This window comes from Montipora foliosa, chromosome 8 (assembly GCF_036669935.1).
Source record: "Montipora foliosa isolate CH-2021 chromosome 8, ASM3666993v2, whole genome shotgun sequence".
NCBI lineage: Eukaryota > Metazoa > Cnidaria > Anthozoa > Scleractinia > Acroporidae > Montipora > Montipora foliosa.
In genome coordinates, this window is record NC_090876.1 from 51,986,646 (window position 1) to 52,006,072 (window position 19,427).

The following is a 19,427-nucleotide window of genomic DNA, read 5'->3' on the forward strand; positions in this document are numbered from 1 at the left end:
GTCACCATCGATAAAAAGATCTCTCCATAATATTATTTTATATCATCTTGAGATCGATTTTTTCGGCAAATCAGACCTTTCGAGAAAATCACCCTTGGGATTGCGAATGCTCACTCGTGCGACGCGAAACTTCAAAACTTGTAAAAAACTATTATTTTCTCTGAAAATGGCGTTTTATAGACAACAATAAAAGCAAGGTGACACACGTTAACACTAACCTTGTGTGGCTAACACATCACGCATGCGCACAACCATTTCACCCGGTCAATTAGCAGCCATGGACAGCTGTTTCGGCCTTGCTGGGCCTCATCAGCATGGCGTAGCTAACATACCAGGCGGGTGTTTTAGCTGATGAGGCCCAGCAAGGCTGAAACAGCTGTTTTATAGCCGTTTGATAGACAATTTTTTTTATGCAAGGGCCAGCTGAACAAAGTTGAACTACCGACTCATGGGAGATCCAACCAGCAAATAATTCATACACTAAAAACAAAATAATAATGCAAGGCTGGTTGTACGTCTGTGAGGATATATATATTTTTTGGTTTACCAATACTTCGTCAGGCATGGGCTGACTTCTTCAGGGACCCAGTATTCCTGAAAGCAATATTGATATTTTTGTAACTTTTTGACATCAATGTTCATAAGAGAGAAATTGTATTTTATGGCGTTTACTGAAGCACACAAACTTCTTCTTTTTCAATGATTTTAGGAAGATTCCACGTGAACGGCTTTCTGCGTCTTGTTTTTTCCTTATGCGATGGGCTCTGGGAATGAGTTGCACTGGAACTCAGGGTCTTTGGGGCATTGACGCATGCGCCTTGACATATAAACAAAACTAGTCGAAAAAAGGCTGACGATATACAAGGCCTCTTTGGTGAAGAAAACTTCCTTTTCCAATTCCTAGAATTGAAGAGAAAATGTGGGACAAACAGTCTGAAAAAGCAAAACATTAGAGACACAGAAAAGACCAAGAAAAGATACAAAAGGAACGGCGTTGTTAAACAACTAAACCGTCAAACGTACCCAATGAGCCTTTGTGGTGACTCATGTACCATGACGCATCTGTGAAACGAACCGCTTGCTTTTCGTCTTAAAACCACCAAGAAGAGTAAAATGTCGAAAGAGCATCTGCCTTGCAAAGACAAACCTTAAAAGGAAACATGTTTGGGTTTTTGAATTGTTCAGTTTACAAGGAATTCATAGAGGTGTCGCTCTGGTTTAACGCTTGAGCGCTGATATATACACTGAAATAACGTAATATTATCGAGGCTTGAAAAAAAAAATGGCTGGATTTCGAACCCAGTATACACGATTGAATTCAAATTCTGATGATCCCGAGGAAGATTTACCTCCGCAGGGCTTTGATATTGGTGCCCGGGGATTCGAAGAAATTGAGAAAGGTAATGTCCTTAGAAAATTCACAGTTGTTGGTTATCGATTACAGAACAATGAAAGTGTAATGGCCAATTTGTTTATAAATTCACTTAGTGCATGGCGGTCTTAATTAATTCGCATGCAAAATTGTTTGTTATGTAGCATTACATTATGTAGAATGATACAACGTAAGCAAGGTTTGACGGATCAGTTTATACCTTTCGGTGAGACTTGTAAATTTTCCTCGTCTAATGCCAGACGATTTTGTTCGTGAATGGGGGACGGCTTCAGGGATGAATGGATTAACCATGCAACAGACATTGACTATGACTAAGTATTAATCAAGACCGCAATAATAATTATTATCACTGACTTTTGTGCACAATGTTGCAGGTGCCAATTCTCGGGGTCTTAAAGGCCGGTTCACGCATGCAATGCAAAGACAAATGCAGTGCAAGTGCAAGGGTGTTCACTTGTCCAATGCATACACAATCTGAGTAAAACATGCCCACATAATTGAGTATCCCAAGATGGTGGACGAAGTAGATGGGTTGGCATTGATGTTCTTTCTCTTTCTTGGTCTTCGGCTGGCTGGCTTACATTTGCATTTGCATTTGCATTGCACCAGTTCACATGTGTGAAATGCAAATGCAAGCGCAAGCAAATGGGAAATTTTCCATTTCTTATGTTGACACTTGCGCTTGTATTACGGTAGGTCACGTGTATGTAATTGCTTGCATTGCATTTGCATTGCATGTGTGAACCAGCCTTAAAAGAACTGAGGGGAAAGTGCTGCTTTTGCAGTTTCATTTGCAAATGGCTGATAAGGACTCATGAAATCCTATGGGAGATCAAAGTACTCATACACCTTTGGCAAAGAATGGGCACCATGTTTCCAGTGTTCTCATTTGACTTACTCTGTCCAGCATGGGCAAGCTTGCCACAATGTTTCAAATAGGCAAAACTTAGCCATAAGTCAGAGGGAAATTTGCTGGGTATTAAGAATGTAGATATGTTACTGGTTGCTGAAAACATCTTTTTAGTTTCATATTTACTTCCATAACATTGTTTTTGACAAAAAAAAAATGATGTCACTATCCATTGGATTACTTATTCGTTGGATAGTGATTTATCCGGCGGAGGATAGCGCTATCCATCATTTGAACAACTGGGGCCTGGTATTTACAAAGCAGTAATGACATTGACCTGTAGGTTGGCCGCAATAAACCATGACATGATGGTAAAGTACAGTGATGAAATTTGCTTTCTATTTACATTTTGAGAGAGAGGCTGAAGTATTCCTTGATTGAAGAAAAGCAACTAGTTATAGATTGAAGTTTGAGAGCAACCACTACCACAAGTCTTTGGTTCTAAGCTCAACACATGCAAAAATCAACGTCCCAAGTGAAACGTGTGGGCTCAGAACAAAGAAACTGTAATCATACTTGCCCTCTCAAAGTACATTGTAAATCTTAAAAAGTCAAATTATCTTAATTTGAGTTTTCTTTCTATCCTATAGGGCGTTGGAATCACATAGAAAATCTTGACGAGTTCTTTATTCGGATATCCTTTCATGGTCTATGAAATCTTGTTATTACACTAAATCAGTGATTTTTCCAAATTAAGGGCACATTCTTTTGGAGTATGCTAAATGTTCAGCTTTCTTGTTCTATTTTGACTTATTCTTTTTACCTGTTCCCTTTGGACATTTTCAGAAATAATGCTAAAACAATCTATTTAAATATTACATTCCTGGTAATGGAATGAACAGAATAAGCAGGGTGCATGTATGGTTAAAAAACAGTTGATCTGTTTAGTCTAAACCTAATGGGAGTAAACAGAAATTTCTCCAGATCAGCTTGCTTTGGAAGAATCATCATTTTTCAGCTTGTGTTTCTCTGTATTAGAGAGTTAAACCCTATGCCATAAGTCACACTACTCATGTTGGATGGTGAAATAATTTTAATAGGAACATATTTAATAATTTTTATATGAATGCAGTTTTGTGATGGTAAAGTTTCTTTTGAATATTACAACACGTCTTAACTGATGAATCCCTTGACTATTTACCAAATATATGAATATCACAGAAATAATGGCTTTGTGTGCATTCTTTTAAATGAGATTTTTGAGCTTATGTATGTACAGTATTAGTTGTTTGCTTAATTAGTCATCTCAAGTAGTTATGTTAGGTAGTTGGTATGATTGATCAGGGGAAGTGGTGGTTGTTTTAGTTTTGTCCCTTGTGGAATGTTTCTGGAACCTAATGTCCCAGGCAAGAGTACATAATGCTAGTATAAATGAAAAAAAAAAGTTTTTTTTTCTCTTGGTTTGGGTCCTTTTTCTCAGTCTGATCTGTGATGAAAACCATGATCCCCAATTGCTTTCCTCTATCGAAGAGACTACATTCAGTTCTTAAATATTGGAAATATTGCCTCTTTGTTTAACAGGAAGCTCTATAAGTTCCATATAACTTAATAATTATTTCAACAGAGTTAACTATTGTAAGGTGATGTGAAGTGCTGTTTTCTACCCTTGTAAACCATGTGAGTGTTAGCCCTACCAATGGAATTGGACCCACACAAGGACAGAGAAAAACTCTTACCAGGGTGGGAATTGAACCCATGACCTTCGGGTTAGATCACTACTGCTTTACCAACTGAGTTGCAAGGTCAGAGGGGAGCAGGTCATGGGAATTGAAGATGTCAAATTCATGGCAATGAATATGTACAATTACAAGGTAGGGCTAATGCTCACATGCTTTACATGGGTACAAAACAGCACTTCACATTACCCTACAACAGTTAACTCTGTTGAAATATAAAGTGCCACATGGCCAACGTTTGCAAAAAGGTAACCCTTCCTTGTATATGTTCCATATGAAATGTTTTTCTTTTATAGCCAATTTGTATTTGTGGTACTCTTCACATCCTTCTTGCTTCTCTGTGTGGATTACGACACTTTGTTTAATCACAAGACCCCTACCTTCTCAAATGTTGTGCATTTCCATAAAATACAACAGTAAGTTACATTGAACTTTGAACTGTGCTTTTATATATTATACTTAAGATCTAAATTGAATTTAACACCGTGTCAGTTAAGACTGTTTAGTTGCGGTGTAATCACTACAAAAGTTTTGTCTCCCTGTCTCTTCAGTGATAATGAACCAAGGGTACATGTTTACAAGTGTCTTATTAAAATTTTTACTTAATACTGATATTAGAAAGATAATGTTATTGTAGTGCATGAGACTGTCTGTACTTCTAATACAAAATTTGTATTAAAAGTACAGACTGTTTCATGCAATCTAATATTTTTGTCATCATCATTGTTAAGTTTTGCCACTCATTCTCTGTTTCTTTGTTCGTTTTTCATTGCAGTATGGAACCTGCCATTGTTGTATGCCTTGTCATAGCTTTTATATTTTGGCTTATTCGTTTGGCAAGAATTGTGATTCATTTTTTTAAGCTTTTGGAGATTCGAGCCTTTTACAGAAATGCATTGAGAATACCTGAGGTAAATGACATTTAAATGAAAGCAATATTCATTGGTTTATTTTCATGTCATTTTCAATGCAGCATGCTATAAAAATTTCACCTGTTTTAATCTAATAGAAAATTATGCTGTTTGCAGTGTGAACTCAACAACCTACAGTGGCAAGATGTTCAAAAGCGATTGATAGAAGTTCAAAAGATTCATCAGATGTGCGTGCACAAGGAAGAGTTGACAGAACTTGGTACATCATTTGTAACTTGCAAATGAACCTTATTTCATTTTATATCCATTCAGTGTGTTTGCAGCTATAAAACTGAAGATTTATAAGTATTTTTGCGATGAAATTCATTATGGAGCCTTCCTCACACTAACCCCTTTAAGGTACCCGGACAAGATCATTATAACACTGTAAAAGACAGAATTAAGAATTGCATTGATTTGATAATTTGGTTTCATTTTACTTTGTAGATATCCATCATCGCATTTTGAGATGGAAGAATTACTTGTTGGCAATGCAGAACAAGTCTGTGATCTCTTGTTCCTATAACTTTCCACTGGTGGGAGACAGGTAACAAGTGAAGAAACCTTAAGCAGTAAATGTTTAAATTGCACTAATTGCAAGCAACATATAGTGGTATAGAATCATACGAGCTTGTTGTTTTTGATTCACACGCTTGTTTAAATAATGTGTCAACTTTTGAGAAATGAGGCCTTCTATCTCTGTAAAATGGTACCCTAATTTGGTGTTGCTAAAAATCAATTTTAATTGGCTCATTTGATTTTACAGTTTGTTCTTGGCCTGTTAGCCACAAGCTTTGAACTAATGAGAAAATCATCATCTGTCGGCTGCAGAGCAGGCGACTACAAGCTTCCTCCAACCACAACGGTCCTGTGCCAATTCAGACAGCTTGTCCGGGCCAATCATGTAAAAAATGATGAAGAGAAAAATCCTTTAATAAGGGAACTTTCATTGTTTTTTGACAAGCGTAAAAATGCAAAGATTACATTAATTTCTGTGATATCTAGGCCAACCAACTTGTCTGTTGCCATGACACTGGAAGAGCATAGATAAAAGTGAATAAATTACAATAAAATGAACCATTAATGCAGAAATAAATGATGTATTATAATTATGAAGTGCAGGTTATAGATGAAAGAGAGAAGTGATCCTCCCTCACACTTAATTGAACTCTTATAGACACCTGGAAAATTCAGGTGACTTCAACAGAATTCAGACCCATGACCTCTGCTATGTCGGAGCAATGCTCTATCGACTTAACCTGCGTAGCAAGCGTTTCCATGGGGCACAGAAGAGAAATCTTGAGAAGCGGGCTTCTTCTACGTTTTGACTGAGCAAAAATAGTGGGGTGAGAGCAAAAATGACCAACCCCAACATTCCGAAGAATGCGTTTGCCCACAAATGCTAGGATCTGATTGGCATGGCCTTTTTGAGATGTACATATTGATAACTGTCGATCAATTTTTCGTCTTAGAGGAAAGGAATGATTATCTGGAAAGGATAATGCAAATGGCATTTTAACTGATTTTCGTTGTTTGCCTTTTTCTTTGAAATAAAGGGATATTTCACTGAAAAAACTATGGAGTGATTTTAGTTACATCCCAGTCTATTCAACATGAAATCAAATGTTCTAACCTTGCCACAATATCTTTGATGTTTACAGACAGGCACTCTTAAATATGTCGACATCATCTCACCAGAGACTCACTTACGTTAAGGAAGACGGTATTTAATAATTTGGAAATCGGCTCTGCATGTTCTGCACTTATCATTTGGTTTGACTGGCCCCAAAGCTATCTAGCAATCCGGCAAGCATTAATTTTCCTTCCCTCCTCCCCCGCTCACCCCTCACTTAGTTTTTTGCTCAGTCAAATGTTCTCTTCTGTTAAACCCAACGGAAACTCTTGCTATGCAGGCTGCTACTGACTACATGTATGAACTCACTCAGTTGGGAGCAGGTCAAAATTGTCCAGAAAAGTGTGAGGAACATTTCTCTCTTACAAAATTAACTATTGTTGTGACGAGTCATAATCTGAAATATTTTGCATTGTGTGCAGAGCATTTTTGACTGAAGGAATGAAGTACAACCTCAAACTTATTCTATTCTGGGGCCCAGGAAGTCCTTTTCAAAATAATTGGAAATTACGCGAAGAGTACAGGAATCCTGCCAACAGGTCAGTATTCTGACATAGCTGAGTTAAATAATTACAATCATTGTGCTTGAATTTGCATAAGCTGCAATGCAACTGCCCTTATGATACCATGTGTTGATTCCAAACCCTAATTATTGCTCCAATTTCTTGCAGATTTGTTTTGGCAAACAGGTAAACAGCATATAGATGTTACATGATTTTTTTTCCATATTTTGTATCCAGTAGGTAGTTCCCCTTGTGTTTTATCTTGACCTTGTGACCTTGTGGTTCTATTAGCCGTCATGCATTAAATATAATAACTATCACTTTTATTATATTATTGTTTATGTGTCTTTCCTTTGTATTACATACCAAAGTGAAATTGTAACCAGTTAAGTGCAATACATGTACCGGTAGTGTTGTCAGTATTGTATTGCATAATTGTATTCAAACAAAGACAAAATGTTATTGGTCACCCTAAATGCATTTGTTTCTTAATCCCATTTTAGACTGTCAAGGCGTATTTTCTGGATTGGAATAGCAAACTTCATTCTTTCACCATTTATTCTTTTGTGGGTCATTTTGTATTCTTTCTTCACCTATGCAGAGGTAAGTCCAATTTGTAGTTACTGGGAACCATAAAATCATCCAGTTTCAATTTTATCTGAAGGTCATGTGGTGCAATGGTAAATCATGCAGCCATTGCTTCCATGTTAATTGGCAGCTTTAATGTTTGCATTTTACAGATGGTAAAAAGAGAGCCTGATTCTTTTGGTGCCCGAAGATGGTAATGCCTGTACACCTTATTAAAATAATCATTTATGGTAACTTTTAAAGACGTGCAGCACTTTTGTAACTTCCTTGGGATTGTCCCTTGACAAAGATGCAGAACTCCTTGTTAATAGCATTCTTGTTCTCAACAGGTCTTGCTATGGGAGGCTGTTTTTTCGCCACTTTAATGAGCTTGACCATGAGCTTGATACCAGGCAAGTGGACAGTCATGTGTAACTTGCTACTCTTCACTCTTGAAGCACCTAAGACCCAGTTGATGAGTAAAATCGTCTGGAATTAGACAGTACATACAATCTGTTAAGTCTCACTTCGAGGAGTCAATGGGTTAAATTCTTCAATTTAGACATTTCCCATGTCAGTGGGTGTGAATTATACATGTAGTATTGTCATATCAACCTCATTGCCAGGGTCTCTCTTCTTTATCGTTGAGGACAATGGAGGCAGAGAAAAAACCAACCTTAAAACCAAGGAATCGTTATATCGTTAGTTCATAATACCAAACTTTAATTACTGCAACCAAGTTTGGCACCATTGCGGAAAAAGAAACACTACAAAAATCGAAAAAGTGAATGAAAGGGCGTTGAGATTTGGCTATAATGATAAACATGCATCCTATCGGCATCACTTGGAAAGGATAACTCTACCCTCCATGGAATCTCGAAGAATTCAAGACATCAAGTGAAGCTGTGATCCTCGCAGTTATGAACGCAATTTCTGCAATTTGGTAAACAAGCCTGAAAAATTCAGGACTTCAAAGGGACTTCAACGCGATAACGGTGTGACGCTCTAACCAACTGAGCTATGAAGCCACTGACGTTGATTTCATATCCGCAGTACATATATGGTCCATTTCATATATCATTTCACCGTTGATTCATTTTTCACAGGAACATTGGAACCCACAAATTATCAGCCTCCAACGTCAGAGGGTTCATAGCTCAGTTGGCTAGAGCGTTGCACCAAATTTTTCAGGCTTCTTTACGCGATTGCAGAAATTGCGTTCATAACTGTGAGGATCATAGCTTCACTTGATTTCATATCCACAGTTCATATACATGTATGATCCATTTCATGTATCATTTCATCGTTGATTCATTCCTCATGGGAACATTTGAACCCACAAATGATCAGCTCCCAATGCCAGTGGCTTCATAGCTCAGTTGGTTTGAGCGTCGCATCGGTATCGCGAGGTCACAGGTTCAAACCCCTTTAAAGTCCTGAATTTTTCAGGCTTCCTTTACGCAATTGCAGAAATTGCATTCTTAACTGCGAGGATCATAGCTTCACTTGATTTCATATATGATCCATTTCATGTATCATTTCATCGTTAATTCAAGACATGTTATTGACAATACATAATAGCATATCGAACAAAGCACTGCGGCAGTAATATTGTAATGATAGTTTTAAATAGTTTAAATCAGTGTTTAATTCGTGATTTTACCTTGGTGAATGGTGATATTAGCGTTTTTTAGTTGTTAGGTTTTCATTAGTTATTTGGTGCATATCCACATTAAATTAAGTATATATCAATATGTTAGACCTGTTATGTTATGTTGAGAGAGACCCTGGGAGGTTGGTGTCATACAGGTTTAAAACTGTCTATTTATGGAGGTAACCTCAGATCGACTTCTAACCATAGCTTAGGGTCAAGATAAATGTAAATTATCGTGGCAGATGGAACTTCCAGAGGTGAAATGTCCCAAATGTAAATCATTACGGACCCTTATTGGTGTTTTGATCTGGTGTTGATACTCAGGGCCCGTGATGCACTAATGATGCAGGCGCAACATATGAAAACCCATTACAGTGGAACCCCGCTATAACGAAGACCCCGTTCTAACGAACAACATCTGAAAGCCTGGCAGAAGTACAATAAAATATGTAGAAACGAATCCCGCTGTAACGAATAGAGTTTGATGGTCCTAACGCACAATTTACCCCACTATAACGAATATTTTGTCCAGTCGCTCGCAGCAGTCAGTAAAAACGACAGATTTGAGTAGAAATCACAGCTTGCTTTATTACGGTTTTGAGAAATATGTGTACTGTACTATTGCAGTGCTGACACGTTACTTCTGAATTTTAAAGATAATTTGAGAGTGTTTTTAAATTTGATGTATTGATTGTCAGCACGTTACACTTACAGTTTACATTATCAAATGAACAACAAGATTGTTTTTCGACGTGCAATATTGAATTGTTATTTATTAAATTACCCCGCTATAACGAACATTTTTGCTATTAACCAGATAATTCGTTATAACGGGGTCTTCGCTATAGCAAAGACCCCGCTGTAACAAACTATTTTTTCGGTACTGTGGCACTTCGTCATAGGGGGGTTCCACTAAGTAACATTCGTTATAGCAAAAGACACTGATTAATGCGTATGTTGCTTATGCTCATGCTTGTGTGGTTAGTCAAACTAGCCTTACCTTTTGGCAGTGAATTTGCTCTTTGTTCTGTATTTCACAAATTTTAGCTTGGTAAAGGTCTCATATTCTTGGTAAAGAATTTCTGGTAGGTGAGAAATTGTCCCCTCTTTCCTTAGTGCCCAAGTGATTTGAGTCTTTTTTTATCTTGCTTGTAGGTTAAGTAAAGCATATGAGCCCGCTTCAAAATACATGAATCTCTTTGTTTCTCCATTTTTTGCAATCATTGCCAAGTAAGTATTACATTCGATGATATTCAACAAATTTAAACTCAATTTTGGGTTGTCTTTCACAAAGTGTCACAATTTGAAAGAATGCGATGGGATGCAAGGGTGAGCCTGCACAGCCAACAACATCTCGGGATCATGAGATCACCCTCTTCCATTTATTCTCGTCAACTCATTATGAGGGTCATGAGCTCTCTTTTGTCCCCTATGTCAATCAATTTCTCTCTCATAGTACCGTCATGTGTCATGCTGACTTGTTGCAAGCTGTGGAAGACAGTAATAATAATAATAATAATAGTAATAATAATAATAATAATAATAATTATAATAATAATAATAATAAGAAGAAGAAGAAGAAGAAGAAGAAGAATATTGCAGGGCTTCCCAATTTCCACCCTTCTCCTCCACAACGTTGCTTTATCTTGAGGCATACTTGCTTAGACATCATAATTACAGAGATGGGCCTTCCAAGAGAAGAACCAAACATGGATGTTTTGAAATTTTAAACGAAGGATAAACTTTTTAGCCACAACTAAACAAATTCTTCCATTAAAAATGTGCAAGTTGAAGATGAGTCAAACTCTGTACACGTGTAATTTTTTGGCAGGAACTTAGCATTTTTTGCTGGTGCCCTCTTTGCCGTTCTTACAGTCTTCACCCTTTTAGACAAAGATGTTTTACTAGCTGAACACGTGCTCACTGTGATAGCAGTTTTAGGTAAGTCGTCTGAGCTTTGTTGGTTTGTCCTCTTTGAATGTATCGCACACATAGTGCACTTGCAGACATTTACACGTGCTCTTGGCTTGATAAGAAAGGTATTAGACGAGTGATAGCTTAGTTGTGGAAAAAGTGGACGAGAATTTAATGACATGGCATCATTTGCAGACACTGTGAAGGAAACAAGGACTGGTGGTGACCATTGTCAATAGTGCTGTACACGGACGTTACCACTTACTGGGTTTTTTTTCAGTGACAATAACATGGGACTTTGTTGCGATGAAAGTTTGGAGAGACCACTAGGCACCTTGAAGTATTCCTTGTAATTATAACTCAGTAGTGTTGGTGGGGGACGTTTTAGGACAAGTAAATTTCAACTTTTTGGGAGCAGAAGTCTAACTAATCTCGTTGACTTATCAACAAATGGTGCTCCACATTTATCGCCCATGACTTTCTGCTTGATCAATACTCGCCGATAAAGTCCAAGTCTGCAGAGTTTCTTGATTTTTGTTATCACTCTAAAGCTGACCTAATCGCATTGGCAGAAACTTGGTCGACCGATGATGACGTTGCGGCAAGCCTGGAAATAAATCCTTCTGGCTATACGCCACGGGAGCAGAGGAGGTGGATTTGCTCTCCTCTGCAGAGAAAACTTGACTTTGAAAACGGTCATTAGCAAAGAAGAAGTGTCCTTCGAGTTCATTGAAACGGTTTAACACTTGGCGCTTCAATTCCGCGAGGCTTGTGATCTCTATCGCCCTCCATACTCATGCTTCACCTCCCCACCCAGTTATTGCCAGAACCTTTTTTGCTGAATTCACATCTTACTTGGAAAGCATAAAACTCTCGACTGAGCCTTTGCTGATCATTGGCAATTTCAGTAAAACGTGGCCAACTCTGACCCCGGCGGGTACTCCTATATAAAAAGAACAGGGGTGCTCGTTGGAAATATTGGAAAGAACCACTAAGAAAGAACCACTAAGATCCTGTCTTGTGGGCCTGGCATGAAATTTTCTTCACCCCTAAAAGGTACCAAATTATGGGTTTTAATTTGACAAAATTAAATTAAGTTAATTGTCAAATGTCTCCTGTCATAGCTTTTAGGCTCAATACCCTAAAAGGTACCGCTAAAGCTCCGCTGTGGACCTTTTGAGGCTGAACACCCTAAGAGATACCAAAAACGACGAGCACCCCTGCCCTTTTTATATGGGAGTCCTTCCCCCAACCCCAACCGGGCTCTGACGCTGCTGAGTTCCTGGATATTCTAGAGTCTAGGAACCTTAAAGTGGTACTATGATCAAAAAATCAAATGTTTCTTTCCTTCGTATTTCAAAATATGTTAACTAAACACTAAGGGCACGTTTTCTTATCCAAAATTCTGGAATAAGAATGGTAGGTACGGAATGCTAGGAATAATTCGGTTTGTCTGCATAAAAAAAACGTCAGTCGAGATGAGCGGTCCTGGAACGAGGATAACAAATATGACGGCCGACGAAGAGGCTGACCTTGCTGCCGTTGTCGAAGCAATTTTCCTTGTCAACAAAGAGGAGGAAGAAAATCGGGAGACTGTTTTGGATTTGCTGAATGTTTTGGCAGTCCTATGTACAAAGGAGAGGCAATCAATTGCCAAATTGCATTTTTCTTGTACGAAACATCACTGAAAAACCTCGTACTTTTGGTACAATGAAATTAGAAGCAATGTTTCATTGTGTCCAAAAGTGTAACCTGATTTTTTCTCCGGTAGAGACATATTTGAATCCGCAGCGCTCATCTTGCCGTCCGCCATCTTGAATTTTCATTCGCAACATTCTGTTCATTCTGCCCTTGGGAGCAGAATGGATGGAATGGCGTTCTGTCCATTCCGGAATAGGAATGCGGAATAGAAAAACGCGCGCATTTTACATTCTAGCCATTCTCATTCCAGAATTGTGAATTAAAAAACGCGCCCTAAGTGACCCAAGTTTCAAGCCTTAATTTCGAAAAGGAACTTGTTTATTTTAACTGGAATTTTCCCATTTAATTAATGGTCCGCCAGTACTAAGTTTAATATCTTGAGAGAGCTAGATCGAGGAAGAAATGACGTCAAACTACTTTAAGAATGCAATGCGTTTACCCGCGACTGAATTAATATGCAGCACGGGAGTTTCAGGCTTTCAGATTTTGAAATTCGTGTTTTACATACTAAAAAACTGCGTTTACACGCTGAAACTTTTAAGCTACTGAGTGAGTGACGTTACTTTTCCTAGATCCAACCTTCGGAGGTCCAGTCGGTCAGTTTTGAGCGTGAGTAATGGCGGACAGTGAAATCCAAAACCTACACTCAAAGAAAACAGTCTTTGAATAAAAATCAAAGCTCAAATTTTTTTCCAGGCAGGTGTTAAGCAAACACACTTTCAAAATCTGAAGGAAAAAAGTGGTGATTTTTTATCATAGTATCACGTAAAGGTGACTGAAGCAGTTTCACCACTTTTAAGAGACCTTATTATATTTGCTATACTATATCATGTAATAACAATGTTATGGTACCATATGAAACACCAATTATCGCTTAACAAAATGCGCCCATTATTATGACGTAAAAGGTTACAATGGCAACATGAACGGTCTCCAAGTATTTTGTCTTTACTTGCTTCTATCTCAAAAATGAACTCGGTGGCCCCCATTTTTTATTGTAGAATAGTAATTAGCAATCTGTGGTAGAACTATCGGCAAACTTTTAAAAAATTCATGGAAGCCAATTGAGACCTACCTTAAATTCTCTCCACCTTGGTGGTGGTGTAGCTTAGGGATATCAGTGCCCGACGCAAACCCAATTGAATAACAGTTATTTGTAATGGTTAACTGCTTGATCTGTCTTTCAGGTTTGATAATAAGAGCGTGTTACATATTCATACCCGACGAGGTTTGTACTTTCATGATCCTTATTTCTACAATGTTGATTGCCTACCGGAAGCTTCTTTGTATTGATTTTCTCTCTACTTTCTTTCTTGTTTTAGAATACAGTGTGGGATCCTGAGCAACTGTTAAAACAGATTGTATCACATACCCATTACATTCCAGATGCTTGGAAAGGAAAAGCTCATACTAAAGAGGTTTTACTTTTGTGGCTTGGTGTTGTTGCGAGTACAACATTCTGTAGAGGGATGGTATTCCAAGACAGCCCTTCCGGTTGATCAATGTTTTCTCTTGCTTTCTTTCAGGTGCGAAAGAAGTTTTCCCAAGTCTTTCAGTACAAAGCGGTGAGTCGATAAAGGACTAACAACTTGCACTCGTTTGTATTTCAAAGCTTGAAGTATGTTGAACAATGTACACGGAAAGGATCATTTTGAAACACGAAATTGTTAGTTAGCTATCTACGAAGCGTACTAAATTGGAATTCGGTACCCCTGGAGGTCAGCGCTCGATCTGAACCCAGTATCTCCTCCTTGATTACTGGACCACATCGCATTCTGTGGTTAGCATTACAAAGCATGAAGATTCAGAGCCAACAGAAGAGGAACTAACGCTCGAAACGTCAGGTCACAAATGCTTCTTACGGTGGTTAAGTTACATTTGTCAATTCGTTTGGTAAAACAAAGTTTTGCGAATTAAAGCAGGGCATGGGGAACTTATGTATGTCGGGGAATTGCACGACGCCATTTGCCTCAAAATTAATGACAATATATATATATATATATATATATATATATATATATATAACTGCAGACAGTACTGTTTCGGCCTTCTGGGCCTCATCAGTGCAGTGCTGATGTCTAGGATGGAGGTTAAGCTATAAAGCCACCCCAGATGTCCCACGCATGTGGTACATCCAAGTCATGCCAGAGTGCTCAAACTAGCGAGCTAGTGAGCATGCGCAATTGCTAGCGGCAATGGCTCATCCTAGTAGAGTGCTCAATTTGAACATGAAAGTAAAAGCTTTGTAATGCCAAAGAGCTATATCTAACTGCAGACAGTACTGTTTCGGCCTTCTGGGCCTCATCAGTGCAGTGCTGATGTCTAGGATGGAGGTTAAGCTATAAAGCCACCCCAGATGTCCCACGCATGTGGTACATCCAAGTCATGCCAGAGTGCTCAAACTAGCGAGCTAGTGAGCATGCGCAATTGCTAGCGGCAATGGCTCATCCTAGTAGAGTGCTCAATTTGAACATGAAAGCAAAAGCTTTGTAATGCCAAAGAGCTATATCTAACTGCAGACAGTACTGTTTCGGCCTTCTGGGCCTCATCAGTGCAGTGCTGATGTCTAGGATGGAGGTTAAGCTATAAAGCCACCCCAGATGTCCCACGCATGTGGTACATCCAAGTCATGCCAGAGTGCTCAAACTAGCGAGCTAGTGAGCATGCGCAATTGCTAGCGGCAATGGCTCATCCTAGTAGAGTGCTCAATTTGAACATGAAAGTAAAAGCTTTGTAATGCCAAAGAGCTATATCTAACTGCAGACAGTACTGTTTCGGCCTTCTGGGCCTCATCAGTGCAGTGCTGATGTCTAGGATGGAGGTTAAGCTATAAAGCCACCCCAGATGTCCCACGCATGTGGTACATCCAAGTCATGCCAGAGTGCTCAAACTAGCGAGCTAGTATATATATATATATATTTATATATATATATTTATATATATATATATATTTATATATATATATATTTATATATATATATATTTATTTATTTATTTATTTAAAATAGAGGATAAACGCCTAGTTAAAGTGGTGTATTTTTCAGCTTGCATAAACTTCATGTAGCTCATGTGCCAGTATCCTATTTTACCGGCCATATTCTACAAAGCGGTCCGATTGAGTGTGTTCTGTAGTTTACCTCTCGATTCGATTGTCATTTTTTCCGTTTCACTCTGTAAGAAACGTTTGAACAAGTTGCACAGTTCAGTTTATGACCAGAGATGAGCAGGGCGTAAAAACTCGATTAGTGAGAGGTATTGAAAAATAATTTTGCTTTCTTGCATATTTCCAGGAGTACGTTATTCAAGAATTGGTCAGCCCTGTTATCACGCCATTCCTGTTGTGTTTTAATTTGCGTTACAAAGCTATAGAAATCGTGGACTTTTTTAGAAACTTCACTGTTGATGTTGTTGGCGTCGGTGATGTTTGTTCGTTTGCGCAGATGGACGTTAAAAGACACGGCAATCCAGAGGTATGTGTACTTCGCAGCCAGAATAAATCAAGGTCTGCACCAGCTCTATTAGATTAGTTAGTTCCATATGAGTGAGCAATTCTGCAATCAACACTTGGGAGACGCTTGCACGAAACTCTCAGAACCGTTCATTTATGCCATCGTAGTAAAATGAATTTAGTTTCTCAATGCATATTCTATAAAAAGAGGCAGTGTGGACAAGTGGTTACGGCGCTTGCCTTGGGATCCGGGATCTGGGTTCAAGACACGTTCTGACCACAATTTGTTGCTGGTAGTCCATGGTTCAACTTCTCAGCTGCGCTTGTAAATAGCCAACTGGTTTGCCTCCGGCCAGCTGGGATTGTTAACAGTTGTTGTTGGATTAGGGTTAGGGTTCGTCGTGCTTGTGTTTCATTGGCACTGAAAAGCCCCTACGGGGAGTTGTCAATTAAGTATGTATATGTATTGGTTCTCACACTTTCAACAGAAGTGTGCGCAGTTACCGACTGTCGCTGCTTTTTTTTCGCGCTGGTTAACAGAATGTTAAAATCATCATGTTTCTCAACTTTTAGTGGCTAAGTGAGGGCCTGACAGAAGCAACGCAGTATGAACAAGCAGAACATGGAAAAACAGAACTTTCCCTTGTTAATTTTTCTGTAAGTATATGTTATGTGAGGTTATGCCAAAAGTGGTCCATGAACCATCGAAAATCAAGTGGCTTTTATTTTTAAGATCCGAAATCCTACATGGAAACCATCAGATAGAGGCGCTCAGTTCATCAGCACCATCAAGGAAAATGGTAAGTAGTGCCGGGCTAGACAAATCATCTGTATAACAAAAATTGTTTAGTATAAATGAAGGAGACTTTTGATCCGTCCCAGATGACTTGGGCGGACATTTTTAGTAAGTGCCGGCGTTATGCAGTTATTGAGTCGGCCGGATACGATGAGGTTGTATCCGTACGGTACTTATGCACCTTTGCAAGACAGCTGAGTTGATCCGCCATCTTGTGTTGAACATTTCGTTGATCAGTCTTCCCAGTACCTTATCATAACTCGAGCACAGGAACCTAATGTTCATGGGTTCCTGGCGTGCAATTATTCTTTTTGATAAAAAAATGTGACAAGTAGATAGGTCATCCTTTCAGACGAATTTCTTACGTTCGCCAGGACAGCTATACTCCCGCTATTTGCAAAAGGTAATCTCGGACAAAGTCACCCAAACACGACAAAATGCATATTTTAAAATAGCATATCCAATCCTTACTGATATTTCTCTCATTTTAGCGATCCAAGAAGGCGTTAACCTAAGCGCCGCAGTGTCCCAAGAACATTCCCTTCCTGACTATAGGAGTGGCAGCGTAAGTAGGCAGGGACAGGTCAGGGATCAAGATTAACATTGATAACAATCTTTGATCTGTTATTAGGAAGCTTTCAATCACGCAAGTTGGTTTTCAGAAAGCTCCTAAGGAGCACAGCTCCTCAGCCAGATGTCATTAGCTGGGAGTTGATTTTGATGAGGGAGGAAAACTGGAGCACCCGGAGGAAAAAACCTCTTTCGTCAGGTTGATCCGTACGGCTGCTGAAATGTCGCAAAATTCGATAAAGTATATTTTATCGACTAGAACTCATCCCACATACAATTGCACTGGTCGGGGAGGTGCGGTTGATGACCACTATGCCATCCTGACTCCCTAGCTTAGACTCAAAGATAGTTTTGTATTGTGACTTATTTAAGAACTTGCTTGTCTATGAAGCGCATTTTGTGTTCACCTCTTTTTCTTTATTACATGACAGTTTCAGGGCTTGCCCTATATGAATCCCATGAGCTTCAGCGATCCATCGCTTGCTTCATTGGGTAGTACCACGGTGGCACCACATCAGCAGGTTCAATTGCGAGAAATTCAGATGAACTCAAGTATGATGTACTTGCATGAGGTGTGTAGATATTGAAGTCGGTAATGTTTAGGTTCCCGTTAGTTCAGGCATATTTATTCTATTTATCGCAGTCCTGTAGTAATGTGGAACCATACACCAAAACCATTTCAAAGTTTCTTCCAGTTTTGATTCCTATTTATTTTCATTTTCTTCAAATTAGCCCCCTTTTCGGCAAGATTTGAATTCTGAGCTTATAGACAAGAGGAGCTAATTCGAAAGCATAGAATAATGTGGACCTATTAATGCGGGTAAATATTTTAAAGGTGGGTGTTTATTACATCTCACGCAGTCAAACGATCAACTGCCAGGTTTTTTCGGCTGAGTGTTGTGGCGGCGTTCGTTGAGTGCCTGTTGGGGTAAAAGGTCGACCTAGAAGAATACTGATGCGACGACCTAATGAGGCCGGATAAAAAAGGAAAAATAAATCTTGAGTTCTATTTCAGCTGCGAGATCGTCAGGTTGAACAGTCAGTGTCACCTCAAGGAGCCAGTTTAGTTACAACTTCGGCGGCTATGTTACATCAGCAACCATCGACATCAGTGGCGTCTGATGAAGAACATAGGAGTGAAGCAAAAGTGCTTAGGTAATCCAACTTCACTATGCAAAGCCTGGCTTACTAATGGGGAGGGGGAACAAACTCCTCATTAAAATACACGTGTGGAAAGCGCTCAAATTCCCACTCATTCGGCTCCACTTAGCGTTTCCCTGAGCCTTGTTGGTTGTCTCGCGCTCAGTGAACAAGAGCAATTTTTGAAGGACCAAATCTGTCGTTGAAAACATTTACAAGGAGCAGTCTATGCCCTTTCCTGGGGGGGGGGGAAGGGTTTCAGGAAGCGGGCCCCACCCAAATTTTCTGGAAGTACCCCTCCCCCTTCCAACTCGGGCCATTTCCCACTCTTCTATTCTGTAATTTATCTTGTGTGTTCCGGTTTTTCAGGGACCCTGGCGGAATTGTCTGACAGCGGAGGGGCAAATGCTACCAATTCACTCAACAATTCTCGATTTTAACTTGAAAGCGACCAAGTGAGCACATATACGTGCTTTGAATCCCGTGATGAAACTAATGAAAATCAATCAGCCTCTGGCTTTTTTAATCTACGCATAGCTACCAGTCTTTGATCAGTTATACCCCTATTCAATATGGATCTGATCAATACAACTGAAACGCGGGCAGTTTCA

The 19,427-nt window shown here is 39.1% G+C and overlaps 1 protein-coding gene across 1 annotated transcript; it reads left to right on the forward strand.

Annotated features, from left to right (window-relative positions):
• The first annotated feature begins 818 nt into the window (after positions 1 to 818).
• Positions 819 to 19,323, forward strand: LOC137967352 (autophagy-related protein 9A-like). The gene is made up of 24 exons (XM_068813883.1): positions 819 to 1,400; positions 2,894 to 2,937; positions 3,448 to 3,512; positions 4,276 to 4,395; positions 4,755 to 4,890; positions 5,008 to 5,110; positions 5,338 to 5,437; positions 6,946 to 7,062; positions 7,195 to 7,212; positions 7,530 to 7,629; positions 7,767 to 7,807; positions 7,944 to 8,006; positions 10,403 to 10,477; positions 11,079 to 11,188; positions 14,050 to 14,090; positions 14,185 to 14,280; positions 14,389 to 14,427; positions 16,153 to 16,332; positions 16,884 to 16,967; positions 17,044 to 17,110; positions 17,598 to 17,671; positions 18,108 to 18,248; positions 18,692 to 18,831; positions 19,186 to 19,323. Exons 1-24 carry the CDS (start codon positions 1,283 to 1,285, stop codon positions 19,205 to 19,207), a joined length of 2,094 nt encoding a protein of 697 aa, XP_068669984.1. The 5' UTR covers positions 819 to 1,282; the 3' UTR covers positions 19,208 to 19,323.
• Positions 19,324 to 19,427: the final 104 nt, after the last annotated feature.